General features: G+C 39.0%; 1 protein-coding gene across 6 annotated transcripts in view; it reads left to right on the top strand.

Annotated features, from left to right (window-relative positions):
- Positions 1–15,126, top strand: part of unm_hu7910 (un-named hu7910) — a 235,060-nt gene that overhangs the window by 151,293 nt on the left and 68,641 nt on the right. For all 6 annotated transcript variants that reach the window (XM_087985915.1, XM_043689309.2, XM_087985917.1 and 3 more), the window contains one exon: positions 12,284–12,322. In XM_087985915.1, the coding sequence (XP_087842041.1) occupies positions 12,284–12,322 (39 nt within the window). The remainder of the gene's footprint in view (positions 1–12,283; positions 12,323–15,126) is intronic.

Below are 15,126 nucleotides of genomic sequence, written 5' to 3'. Positions count from 1 at the left end.
TACAAGATTTCTTCAGGTTAATGCCTTTTGGCCCAGTCAGTTTTAGCTGTTTATCAGTGAATTTCAGTACATCATAAGATCAGAAATGGGGATGTTTGTTGCAGTGTACCTGATGTTGTGTCATTTGCAACTCCTGAGATACTGAAACCGTCTTTGTCGATATGCACTCAGATGTGAACAAAGTTCAAGCTTTGGCTGACAAGTAGCAAACTGCATGTGCACCATACAGTCAACATGTAATGACTGTCTCCAGCAAGAGAGAATCTCGCCATCCACCTTTGACATCCAATGACTTTACCATCATCGAATCATTCACTGCCAACATCCTGAGCATTACTATTGACCAGAAATCGAACTGAGCCAGTTTAAGAATACAGTGGTGGTCTCTCTTTTTGTCATAGTGGTCAATACATCTGGACCAGAAAGTCCGGGTTTAAGACTTGCCTACTTCGGAGTCTAAACAAGTTGATTCAAAAATGTTTACAAATACTGTGATTGAAAGAAGAGGTCGTGGACAGGAATTTTGCAATAGGTAACACACCACCAGTTTTCCCATTGCTTTTCCATTACATACAAGATACAAGTCAGGAATAGAATGGAATACTTTCCAGTTCCCTTTGTGTACAATTCTAACAACACTTGTAAAAAATGATTCTTTTTTTCTATATTTTTGTTTGTGGAATGAATTGGGAAAGGATTTCTGTTTTTTCAAAAAAAAAATTATGGAATGGATTACTGCATGTTTGAAGTGCAGGATACCTGAGGACACTCTTTGTAAAAGTTGTTTACACAGCTGTTTATTTAAACCATGGGGTGAGGGTAGTAAAGGAGAGCTAGAGATGAGTAAGTGGGAGATTCAGACAGCAGTTAGTTGCTGACTGGTTTGTGGGATGCTGACCATTGTCTATGAGCAAGACCATCTGTCCACCAACAGCAGTATGATTGGCTTCCAGGTAACCTAGCAGCTTGTGGGTGTGAATTTTTGGTCAGAAGCCATCAGACTTCTAGAGAGGAAGAAGTTGGCCTTTTCTCTGCAATAAAACCATCTCAAATCTGAAGAAAGCCAAATTCTGTTTCCCTCATCAGTTGCTGTAAGCTGTGGCTTTTAACCAATATGTCAGATTTGTGTGGGCTAGTAAATGTAATGGCGGCACGGTGGCACAGTGGTTAGCATTGCTGCCTCACAGCGCTGGAGACCCGGGTTCAATTCCCGAGTCAGGCGACTGACTGTGGAGTTTGCACATTCTCCCCGTGTCTGCATGGGTTTCCTCCGGGTGCTCCGGTTTCCTCCCACAGTCCAAAGATGTGTAGGTCAGGTGAATTGGCCATGCTAAATTGCCCGTCGTGTTAGGTAGAGGGGTAGGGGAATGGGTGGGTTACGCTTCGGCGGGTCGGTGTGGACTTGTTGGGCCGAAGGGCCTGTTTCCACACTGTAAGTAATCTAATCTAATTAAGAGAGATTGAGGAGCAGCAAGTCCTGACAAGCTAAAAAGAAAAGGGTGGGCTGCTGTCCAGTGGATTCAGTGAGCCAGATAGCCTGCTTGCACACACATGGAGGGATTCTATGATTCAATATAGGTAGCTTAGAATTGATTTTTACATTGTGATACACCTGTGAAGTTATGGACATTTTATAACTTAAGAATCGCCATGTGTAATATAAACTGATTATGTGCAATACTTACAACTTGATTTTCACCCACTTGGATTTTCTTAATTGCTTGTCCATGACAAAACTTTTATCAGATTTTTATTAATAGCACTGTTTATCTTCTTGGTACTTACCTGCAGCATCCAACATTATTCTTAGCATGAATTTAAATATCTTTAATATGATGAAATTCAACTGGAGTCATTAATAGAGCTTCCTATCTCCCACGGGATGAGGGTGTATTTAAGAAACACAAAACACTGGGTAGTATTTCTAGGATGTGCATGTTGAATCTCATCGATATGGTTTTTCTTTTAGACAAGGAGAGAGAACTAAGTGTTGTTTTTAAGTATAGCAATATAATGTCCTCAATTCAATTCCCCATAAGATTAGTGGGTTCTTAAATTTTTGATTGTGCTTTAAGCACCTCACTGATTTACTTTTGCCAACATACATTTTTGTAAATGTGTATGGTGTTTGAAAAGCAAGTTGTGATCTATATCCAAAAGTTGATGCCGCTATGGACTAGCATATTAGAGCGCCATTCTCTGTTGGAATGGACTATGTGTTCAGCTGCATGCAGTTCTTTTGTCAAGCCAACTTTTGTTTTATTTCTATTTTGTAGAAAGAGAAATTTTCTATTTATTTTTCATCTTCTTAGGTCTACTGATGAGAGAAACATGTAATTTACTTCTTTACAACTCTTGTACTCAACATAGTAGCAAAATGTGAGTTTGAAGTACATTTTTGAGTACATTGTTTGCTACACTCAGCCAGTTAAAATGATCATTCATAATGTGCCTCATTTATGCTTGCTATATCGTGCACAGATACCAATTCTCTGCGAACAAAATCAGTATGTTTTAAGACTTTATATTTTCTTGAATTGTTCAGAAGCTTGGAAAGCCTATAGTTCCCATTTGCTTTACCTTTGCTGATCACTTCCCTATCATAGTCATGGAGATGGGCAGCACGGAAACAGACACTTTAGTCCAACTCATCAATGCCGAATAGATATCCCAACCCAATCTAGTCCCACCTGTCAGCACCCGGCCCATATCCCTCCAAACCCTTCCTATTGATATGCCTATCCAGATGCCTTTTAAATTTTGCAGTTGTACCAGCCTCCACCACTTCCTCTGGCAGCTCATTCCATACACATACCACGCTCTGTGAGAAAAAGTTGCCCCTTAGGTCTCTTTTATATCTTTCCTCTCTCACCCTAAACCTGTGCCCTCTAGATCTGGATGCTCCCACCCCTGGGAAGAGACTTTGTCTGTTTATCCTATCCATGTCCCTCATGATTTTATCGACCTCTATAAGGTCACCCCTCAGCCTCCGACGCTCCAGGGAAAACAGTCCCAGCCTATTCAACCTCTCCCTATTATAGCTCAAATCCTCCAAGCCTGGCAATATCCTTGTAAATCTTTTCTGAACCTTTTCAAGTTTCACAACATCCTTCTGATAGGAAGATGATCAGAATTGCACGCAGTATTCCAAAGTGGCCTAACCATTATCCTGTACAGCCACAACATGACCTCCCAACACCTGTACTCAATACTCTGACCAGTAAAGGAAAGCATACCAAACGCCGCCTTCACTATCCTATCTACCTGCGACTCCACTTTCAAGGAGTTATGAACCTGTACTCCAAGGTCTCTTTGTTCAGCAACACACCCTAGGACCTTACCATGAAGTGTATAAATCCTGCTAAGATTTGCTTTCCCAAAATGCATCACCTCGCATTTATCTGAATTAAACTCCATCTGCCACTTAGCCCATTGGCCCATCTGGTCCAGATCCTGTTGTGATCTGAGGTAACTTTCTTCGCTGTCCACTACACCTCCAATTTTGGTGTCACTGCAAACTTACTAACTATACCTCTTATGCTCACATCCAAATCATTTATATAAATGACAAAAAGTAGTGGACCATTCTTTTCTCCACAGTCTAATTTGTGATCATCTGAAATTTGGCATTATTAAATTTCTGTTAATGAGTGCAAGACCAAATCCTTTAGTAATGTGTCTGTCCCCTCAACAATATTCAACTTACTTACTGCTCCGATGCACAGTTGCAACAGTATATGGCATCTATAAGATGCACTGCACAAGTCACCGCAACTACTTCATGGCAGCTTATAAATACATCAGCGTTACCGCACACAGAACAGTGGTTGCAGATTCAGAGGAGCCAGTACTTACAAGATGCCTTCCAAGCTGCACACCATCCCAGTTTCGGGCTGTTGTTCCTAGGTGAAGATATTAAATCCAGCATTGCTGTTGCCAGCAGTTCACTGCACCCGATGGAGTGCTGTGGTTCAAGGCAGCAGCTCGAGCGGTTAGGAATGGGTAACACATGCTGTCCTTGCCAGCAATGTGCGTATTCATGAAATAATCTTATTTGCTATTTGGAAGCTGAATGCAGAATGAGTAATAAATAAGGTTTGTATAAAAATGTGCGCAATAGGCAATTTAGGCATCTTTTCAGTATAAAAACTCATTTGAATGAATTTTACTTAAAATTCAGATTTATATACAGTGTGACAGGATCCATCAACATATCAGTGACATACCTTTTAACAAAATCTGTAAGCATATGAAAATAGGAATCGGCGTCTCCTAACCTATTGTAATTATTTCTGTGCTGATCACGTTTTGAATTATTAGAATAAATCCGATAGAAATACAGGTACATGATTTCACTTTTAAATTTTTGTTCTCTGTAACCATCTATTCAAATTCAAATTGAACTATTCATTGAAATCCTTCTGGGAAGCTCATCAGCTTCCTTTCCTCTATCTCTAGATTGGCGTTTACATAAATTTTATCCACATCATGTGAATTACAAGGAAATAAGAGCAAACTATACCTGATTGCCAAGATATTACTCCTGCTTTTTGAGTATAGCAGTTGGGATGTTATGTTGAGGTTGTACAGAGTGTGGGTGAGATCTCTTCTAGAATACTGTGTCCAGTTCTGGTTGCCCAGTTATAAGAAGGATATTGTTAAGCTGGAAAGAATTCAGAAGAGAGTTACCAGAATGTTACCAGGAATGGAGGGTTTGTGTTACAAGGAGAGGCTAGAAAGTCTGGGGTTGTTTTCCCTGCAGCGTAGGAGGTTGAGGGGTGACCTTATAGAAGTATATAAAATTATGAGGGGCATGGATAAGGAGAAAGATATAAAAGGGAACTGAATGGCAACTTCTTCACACACAGGGTGGTGTTTATGTGGAATAAACTGCCAGAGGAAGTGGTAGAAGTGGGTATAGTTACAACATTTAAAAGGCATTTGGACAGGTACCTAAATAGGAAATGTATAGAGGGATATGGGCCAAACATTAGCAAATGAGACCAGTTTAGTTTGGGGAACTTGATCAACGTGGACAAATTGGAAGAAAGGGTCTGTTTCTGGGCTGTCTAACTCTTTGACTCTATAAGTAGTTTGAGGAACTATATTAACGTGGTGACAAGTAATAATTGCACAGTTTAATGACCAAGCTGCAGCTTTGCAAACGTAAGATTCAAAGGTGGACTAGTGCTCTCCTCGCCACAGTTCAAATGCTGTCATTTTCTGGGAGGTCACTAATTTAGTGCGTGCAAGATATGGACCTTGTCCTGAACTGTGTGGCTTATCTTTCACTGACATTAATATATGTGTACTTGTGTATCTCACACTTAGTATTGCTTCAACGTATTGATGTGACCCAGACAATTCTTTTTCTCATGATGTGTCATGTCAACCAAATAATTTGCTTTTCATTCCCTTTGGCTATTCTTTGTGGAATGTTGAACTGTGCTTTGCACAGATCACGTTCTAAGGCAGTTATACTAATATATCATCCCCAGATTGAAATGTGATTTTGGTGTACTTTTTCATGGTTGTTTGTAAAGTTCTTGGGTGTACCTGAGCCACTTGTTGACTCTTGTGAACTGCTCCTGGAACAGAGACACCACTTAAGATTCATCCCTCTGTCCCAAAAACTTCTATTTGATTTGTTTCTTAAATCATGTCCATTATCCAGTTCAACAGGGTTCCTGTTGGAAGGAATGGTAGATTCCTTCCATGTGACTCTAATACCAAACAAAGTCCATTCCTTTGTCCCACTCGTGGGGTCTTCATGGCAGTGTGTCCTGGTTGTCACTTTGAGCGTTAGATGGTACTGTTGTAATGCCTCTTGTAATTGTAAACTGTATGTTCAAGAGTATTACTGATGTACACCTAGACTGCTAACATACGTACTTGAAAAATTTTAGACATAACATAGGAGCCTCAATCTGATTGGATCACGGTCAGTTGTGTGAAGAGCTTGGTTAGCTTCTCAACAGTGCTTGGCAGAAATTATTCTTGAGGGATGTATCAATCTCTATAATAGTACAGATATTTAAAATATTTTTCCAATGGATAAGGACTTTGCTAACTGGATCAGCATTAGCACTAACCCTCATTGCCCTGCCCAATGTGACGTTGAGCTGCCTCTGAATCATTATAATCCTGGTGGAGATGGGTTTAGGGGCACTTGCATTGCTGTTCAGAAGGGAGTTCCAGGATTTCAACGTGATGATGTAGATTCAAGTCAGGATAGTGTGTGGCCTGGAAGGGAACTTGCAGGTGATGGTATTCCCATGCATTTGCTGCACTCATGCTTCTAGCTGGTAGAGATTGTGGTTTTGGAAAGGGCTATCAAAAGAACCTTAGCAAGTTACTGCAGTGCATGCTATGGATGCTACACAGTGCTGCCATTGTGCATTAGTTGTGAAGGAGATGCATATTAAAGGTGCTGATAGTGTCCTATTGTCCTCTTATTTTTGGTCAAAGTCCCAAACAGTTAACCAACATCCCACTAATGGTTTGCCAAAACAGGTATGGAATGAGGTATCGGTTTGATTGCACATTACAGTTTTCCCATAATCTGGCATGTGACGTGTTTTAGAAAGCTGCACCATGTCTTTGTGAACTCCAGGCCAGTAAAAATGCCAACTAATGGATGTTTGGGTTTAGGAACTTCACAGGCTAGTGTTGATATCTTCTGATTTCTGAGTGGCACAACTTTCTGATGAATTGGAATCCATTCTTCATCTGCGGTAAGCCACTGCCTTTTGTTTTAACGTCTAACTATAAACACTTCACCATTCTTCACAGGTGTGCCTTAGACAATTCCTTTAAAAAATCGTAATCCAGCCCAGGATGCTGCTCAAACCTGCTTGTATCAAAGGGGCCATTTGGTATTAGGCTTTACTCTAGTGCACAGAAAACCTCTCCTCTTTCCTTTCAATTATTAGCCCATTTTAAAATACTTGTCTAATTTTAAGTTATCCTGGAATAGCCCTCAGTTTTATGCTACAGTCGTGGTTAGAAAAGTGCAATGCCACTTTGCCAGTTCTTACCACTTCACTGGTCAAAGCCTAAATGCTTTACCCAGTTACTGATACGGCCAATCGTACTTCATCTATATTAGGTCTAGAATTTTTAAAAAAATCATAAGCAAGACTTTAATAATTAACAAAAATATTGATTTATTGTAAAACAGACTTTATCTGATTCGCATCTATGTTAAAGAACACACAGTTGCAAGGGTGATAGTATAAATATTTAGAACAGCTGGATCAGTGTTTTGGTTATTGCACTGGACCCTCAAAAGGATTTTCTCAGAAAAGCAGAGGATTAGCTGGGTAGCTTCTGTCTCTCTCCCAGCAGACTGAAACCCAGCTGAATTCCAAACAATATCCAAAACAAGGACTGACTCCTGACAGCGAGAAAGCTAAGCAATTCTCGTCAATACATCTAAGCTGTTAACTTAAGCCATGTGACCTCCTAGGAGCATCTTTCCAAAAATCCACCCAATGCCCTTTAATGGCCCCCTTTTTAAGAAAGATTGCCGGTCCAAGTATCTTTTCAGTCTTTTCAAATGAACCACTGACCATAATCCATTAAACACAAATCCTCAAAGTAATGAAGTTCCTTCATCACTGCTACTTGTTTTTGAGGGCTGGTTACCTCAGGTGGCGAGATGGCTTTAGTATGTTTGAATGAAGCTACTAGCACAGGTGCACTCCACATACATTGGTGGCACTTGCTCACAATATCCCATTTTGTGCAGTAGTCCTCCTTGAACCACATTATAATCAGTTTGTCTCTGTCTAATGGAGATGGAGGCACATGGTCTTTTGTGGACTATTGCAAATTACCTTTTTTTTCATCTGTAGCTATATTTCCCAGTTGCTATATTAGGATTTGTGTGTCTCTGGGTCAACAGTCCAGGCTTTTGGATTTTAGTTGAGTAACCTAACTATTTCACCTTTTCTTCCCCAGTTCGGGTAATTTTTTTTTTTGCTGGTTAATTTTTGTCAACACTCCCATGACACTTCCTCCAACCAAGGGCCAACTTCCTCATTTTGGGCCACGAATTCTGGACAAAGGAGACACATTGAGTGTGCAGCAAGTATGGCAGCAAATGTCTCACTGAGGTTTGACTGTCCTCTACAAATAAAACATTCCACCTTTCTCTGTTGTATACTTTTGTTTTCTGATCAGGCAGTTCTTCACCATAACATTAGGTAGCAAGAAACATTCAGCAACAGCGGTTTAGCACTTTTATGTGCAACCTGTCTTTATTAGCTGATTTTATTAGCTCTAAAACATGTTAAAACATGTTAAACCATGTGACTGTTTGAATTCTGTTTAAATATGAAGCATTTTAGGCCCATTTTCCACTACTTTGGTTTTTAAGGTATTTCTGTGAGGCCCATTCTAGGTTCTTCTGGCATTAATAATTTAAGGGTAGCCATTTAATGGTGGAAGTTTGGTAACTGTTGGGTAATTTGACAAAAAGCTGGTTAAGAGGTTTGTTAGGATTACTTATAGTTGAATTTAGTGATTGGTACAATGTCAAGTATCTCTGCAGACACAAGTTTTATAGGTAAATGTAAAGAGGTCTTGATTATAACCTGTCGGAGATGTGATACAATGTAGTGAAGTCCTTTGCGTGATAGCTGTTTACCTGAGCCTATTCTTTCTTTACTATATTCCTTCCATTCGAAGAAAACAAAACCTCTGCTTTAAATGATGCGTAACTGTACCTGATGAAGTGCCATTTTACAGCAGTGACCTGCAAGGTGATCGTTACAGTCAGCGACTCTATCTGATCCTCCAGGTGGATTAAGTAAATATAAGTCCAAGACAACTTAGTCATTGAGAATTTAAAATCACAGAGCATCTTGCAGAATTCATGACAAAATAAACAGTATCTAAAGGTGCAGATCAATTATAATTGTCAGTCAATTCCACTATTGTCTGCCTGGACTTTTAATTAGAAATTTGTATTGTTTTACAGATCTTTAAATCATCACAAAGACTTCAAAACATTTGGACCAGGCCACTCTACATTCCACTATTAGTTATTTCTTTAAGTTTTGCTTTTGGTTTTAAAGCAGTCTGTCAATTAGTGTGTGACCTCTGGGGTTGAAGATAATGTGATGAAACACCCTAAAAGATAATGTGGAATATCTTTCCATTAGTACATTTTTAAAAAAGTTACATGTGTGTGTATTTTTAAGAAAAATAAGAATTTTAGATCCAGTGTGCTTTTATGAATTCTGTCAGATGCAGTGCAAAGGTTCTTATAAAAAAAAAACCTAATCACATAACACTAATGACTGAGGTGGTAGATATTCAATAGAAGTGTTATCAGTCTATGTTCTCATACAAAGTCTGCTCTCAAAACTGATGCGTTACCTTACACAAAGCTTAATATATACACTGAAATGAAAGACTTAACAATGTCTAAATGGATTATTTTTAATAAATCAGTATCCGAGTAGACTGTATTGAGTAGATGCAGTAAATCTATTGAACAAAATGTAACTGTTTAGCCAAAGGATGGTGCAGATGTAAACATTGTTAATGTTATTTTTTGGGGGAGAAAGAATTTAAATTTTTAAAAAAATAATTGAGTGTAAATTCAGCCTGAGTGCTACCTATACCTATTGTGTGAAAAGCTAAGTGAACCTTACAAAATTGTGAAGAGCATATACTCAGATTAGCACTGGTGCTTTATATGTGGTGGTTACAAATGGCAGGGAGATTTTAACTAACGCTATTTTCAGTAAGAACTATTTTTCAGAGCCAAACTAAGTTTCCCATTATAAATGTGATAGTTTTTGGTCAGAATTAACAATAAAACCTTTCAACTGATGTTGGTACCTACATATTTGCCTTGTAAATAGCCTTATGAAAACGGACAAAATTAATGCTACGTCTATTTTTATTGAAGACAATTAATTAAGTTTAAAAAGCCATAAAGTTTGGAGGAGTGAGATAATTAGAGATGTGTTAGCTCCAAATTGGGAGAAGTTGCTAATCTGCCATGTTTGAAAAGGATTTGAATAGCCTTTTGTGTTTTCATTCTGGTCAAGGATCTTGTACAGCTGACTTGACAGTCAAAAGTTTACATGTGTATTAACTGACTTTAAGCTGGTAGTTCTCAACTTGTCAAAAGCCATGCTGACATAAAGGAATATTTTGCATTTGGATTTGATGTAATTTTATTCTATTGCATAAAGTGTAGGTGGAAACCTGTTTACTGTAACAATGACAATGTGACTTTGGATATGTCATTTGTCAGCAATAAAACTTCCACGAATTACCTATGTGAGTCTTTGTTTTTTTTCTGTGTAAATGTAGTGAATGCAGTCATGTTCATTGACTATTAAACAGAGGAATAGCTATTTTAGTATTTCTAAAGAATATTTTCAATCCAGTAAAATGTAAGCTCAGCCCCACCCCACTACAACCCTACATGTAAAAAAAAATCTTGTAGAACCTAAACTGCTTACTCAAATTTATCATCTATGGTTTTGTTGTGTTTAATGCTTTCACTTCATATTTTACACTTCAGGAGGAACCATCACATTGAATAAGTAAGTGGTATATGTCAAAATTAAATTGAAAAAAAGTAACTGGAGTGCTTTCACATGATCTGTAACAAAAACAAATTGCTGGGAGAATCTCAGCAGCTCTGACAGCATCTGTGGAAAGAAAGCAGAGTTAACATTTCAAGTCCAGTGACCCTCCTTCAGAACTGGTACAGTTGGGGAAAGGTGGTATTTATGTGATGGGTTGAGGGGAGGTGTGTGTGTGTCTGTGTAGATGGTGGTTTATTCGCAGGGAAAAGGAATGACCGAAGAGGTGGAGCTGGAGCCCACAGGGAGAAATCAACTTAATCAGGCAAAAGGGTTGTTGATTTTTAAGCCAGAGAAGGTGAAAAGCTGATAATAGGGACAATGAGTAGGTGAAAATGTGTTGGCTGTGTTGAAAATATCCCTCCTCATGATGTGGTTTGGGGTAGGGGAGGTATTTAGCTTCTAAAATGATTACACTCAATAATGAGTCCTGAGGCTGCAGAGTCCCCAAGTGAAGGGTCTGTTTCTGTGCTGTACATCTCTATGACTCTAATGATATCACATGATGTTTGCTGATCAGTCCTGATGATTATACACATTTCACCAAGTCTATTCCTTTATCAGGTTTAAAATAAAACACTCGTTGAGCTGACCAGCTTTTAAATGTTTGTGTAACTAAATGCTTTCTATTTCCTAATCTTTGTAACCATGAAGCTTTCAGTTCAAGCATTACCAGTGTTGTGCTCAGCAACTGGAATCATTCTCCTTCCACCTCTACATCACTGCTACTGTTTTGCTTGCAGAGGGAAATGAAAGGAATCTGCCATATATTTATACTCCATATTCCAGAGTAAATTGCCCTTGTCTGTGTGCTAAGTAGATTTTAGAATGTTATCAGAAGTCATAATTGTGTGAGAGGTGCCAGTGTTCTTTTTTTAAAAAAAAAGCTAATTTGCTTTAAAACCTCAATATAATTAGTTGCACTTCACTCCTTACCCTAAATGTATGGTTATGACTTGTCTGTCAAATGTCAGTATCTTTTGGGCCTAAAATTCCAATTTTTTGCATTTCAAAAACATTATACAATAGCGAGTTTTGGAAAGATTTGTAGCTCAAGTTGTGGTTCTGGATGTAGGTTTGCTCGCTGAGCTGGAAGGTTCATTTTCAGACATTTCATTATCATACGAGGTGCCATCTTCAGTGAGCCTCGGAATGAAGCACTGGTGGTGTAGTCAGCTTTCTATTTTTGTTTCTTTGGGTTGATGATGTCATTTCCTGTGGTGACATCATTTTCTATCATGACTCAACTAGTATCCTTCCATACGGATGAGGAAGGACACCACTTCGGGGACAACACATCCATCCTCGGACAAGCCAAACAGAGAGATGCACAAGAGTTCCTAGAAGCATGGCATTCCAACTGGAACTCTATCAACAAACACATTGACTTGGATCCCATTTACACCACCTGAGAAAAAGAATAGGAAATGGCATCACAGGAAATGACATCACCAATCTAAGGAAACTCAAAAATATAAATAGAAAGTGGGCTACACCACCAATGCTTCATTCAGAGACTCACTGAAGATGTTACCTAGTATGGTGAAGAAACGTCTGAAAATGAACTGTCCAGCTCAGCGAGCAAACCTACATCCAGAACATTATACAATAATCTGCATGAGCACTAAACTGTTGAATTTCCTTAACCAACAAAATTTATTGTAATCTTCCAGACAAAACATCTGACTCTGAATTAAAGAAGGAAAACAAAGGTAAGCGCCATCTTGTGTTTAACTGCTTATGCTAACAATCATTTAGCAACAGTTGTTTAGGACATTGAAAATATACATTTCAGATATCATGAAGGTGCCAGAGTTAGGTCTTTATATTGTGTTGTTTCAATTTGATTTGATCTGGTTGAGTGAGGCAGTTCAGTACTACTTGATTGGTAAAGATCAAATATTGGAGCATCAATTTGAAAGCTCTACTCAGAATTAACTCTGGATTGACCAGGTTGCACTGAAACGTGTTGACTGCTCATAGTATCTTTGTCATCATAGAGCTCCTTGCTCACATGGAGGAAAGCTTGGGCCGAAATAGGTTTGCCCCTGTTTCAGTTTCTGTTGGTACATGTAACATTAAGTGGACTGCCTTAATCTAAACAGGAAAATTTGTATTTCCTAATTGCCATTTTCACAATACTTGTGAGATTTAAAACAGATGTAGGTTATGAGTCGTTGATACAATCTATGTCTCCCTTTTGCAAGCATGGTTTGTGGTGAATAACTTAATTGAAATGGGAGTTTAGTCAGTGATGGATGATCTGAAGTGGAAAGCATTTCACACTAGATGGCACTGCAAATTAATAAATAACTGATGCCTGTTTTATGGCTGATGTGTAAAATTGCGTGGTGAGTGTAAGGAAAATTGTGGAACTATTGAATGGGCTGCTTCTGACCCTTTGAATGCTTACAACAATAAGCTCAATTTTGGGACTTCAGCTAAATGTGTGGCATTTATACTTAGATGACCAGGAATATTGCAGAGTTTAATCAGCAATATCAAGCACAGCTCCTCAACTCTGACCCAAGCCAACTGTTTTTCAATGACCCCCTCACCAAATCCATTCCAACCACTAAACCACTTCACACCTTGACCCACTGCTTCCCCCCACCCCCATCTAACATACACCTAATTTAATGCATTTGTAAAAATGCCAATAGATTGTTGTGTGGAAATACTTTTGAGTGGCTTTTTGCATTTTCTATTCAGTATTATGGGAAATTATTTATACCTTTTAGAAGGAAAACCAGTCACAGTAAAACGTGTAACAGTTCCATTGGAACAGAAACGTTTTTTAGTGGCTGACTACAGTGTATTTTGCCTTAGTTCTCCCCCATTTTTCTGCAATGTTTGCAGGTTGACCACCCTAATTTTACAATGTATGGAATGAGCTGCCAGAGGAAGTGGTGGAGGCTGGTACAATTGCAACATTTAAGAGGCATCTGGATGGGTATATGAATAGGAAGAGTTTGGAGGGATATGGGCCGGGTGCTGGCAGGTGGGACTAGATTGGGTTGGGATATCTGGTCGGCATGGACGGGTTAGACCGAAGGGTCTGTTTCCATGCTGTACATCTCTATGACTCTAATACTTAAAAGGCACCTAAATGGGTATATGAATAGGGAGGATTTAGAGGGATAAGGGCCAAATGCTGGCAAATGGGACTACTTCAGGTTGGGTTGTCTAGTCAGCACTGATGATTTGGATCATGCTGTAATGTTTCCATGCTGTAAGACTGTGTCCTCCTCCAACATCTCTCTCTTGTTATGAACTAGTGGCACTGTCATATCTTCTTGCTGCTATTGACTTTCCAATCATAGTGCAAACAACTTTCCAGTGGCTGCTTGTCCCACCTTGCAGTGTCGCGATGATGCACCATTGGTTTTTTTTCCTCTCGAGCATCTACATGCTCTGCCTTTAGCGTCTGGAGCTCACAACTGTACAATTTACATCTGTCTCATTTGTCTCCATTCTTCCACTTTCCTTGTGTTGTCAGACTGCTTATCCCAGCATCCAATTTTAAAAGAGCACAAATGATCTCAGTTTAACTTCGGAAGAACTGAAGCAATCCTCCTTTTTTAAAAATTCTGTCGCAATCTCCACAATCTTCAATGCTACTTTCTTCTCTGTCCTCAGTCATTGCTTCAGGTTAAAACAAATCTATGTCCTGTTCAATGTGCAGTGAGCTTCTGGCTTTTATCAACTCCATTACAAATGACTGCTCTCATCTCCTGGAACATCTTTCTTCTTAACCACTTTCTCAGCTCATTAGTTACTGAAACGCTTATCCTAACATAATTGCTTTGCTGCCCTCCTGGATGCTTTCCAATCTTTTACCTTTATTTTCAGTTCAACTATCCGTTTAGAGTTTGGTTTGCATCAAATCCAATGTAGAGTTCAGTTCTGAGTATTTCAAGTCATCGCGAGGTTGGCACCCAGGTTTCTAGACCTTTGGGTTTAGAATTCTCACCTTATGTAGAAATATCTGAAGACCTTTACTCCTCAATTCCATTTCTCTTCCTCTTTATTTGATTTTTCTCTCTCTTCTGCAGCTCTTAATTTTCCTCCTTTTTTATTATTAATTCATGTGATGTGGGTGTTCCTGGTTGAACATTTGTTGCCCACCCCAATTGTCCAGAGGACAGTCAAAGGTCAACCACTTTGCTGATTAGACCTTTATAGACCAGATCAGGTAAGGTTAGCAAATCTTCTCTAAAGGATATTTGTATTGGGTCTTTCCAGTGGTTACATGTCTTTGAATTCCAGGCAGTATTGAATTCAGATTTCATCCATCACATTAGGATTCCAGTCATGTCCCCAAAACATTTGCCTGGGGTTTTGGATTGCTAGTCCAGTGATATTACCACTGTCCCACTGCCTCTCCCCCTTTTATACCAGCCTTGTGCGTAATCCCTACTTTCTCTTTATTACATCATTGACTGCTATTTGTTCATTCATGTATGGCCTATACTCTGGAATTTCTTCCTAAACCCAATACACTGTCCCATTCCTC

This window comes from Chiloscyllium plagiosum, unplaced genomic scaffold, assembly GCF_037043375.1.
Source record: "Chiloscyllium plagiosum isolate Xiang-an unplaced genomic scaffold, Cpla_swu_hap1 HiC_scaffold_4, whole genome shotgun sequence".
Lineage (NCBI taxonomy): Eukaryota > Metazoa > Chordata > Chondrichthyes > Orectolobiformes > Hemiscylliidae > Chiloscyllium > Chiloscyllium plagiosum.
Note: the sequence above shows the minus strand (reverse complement) of the source record. Positions and strands in the feature narration are given on the sequence as shown.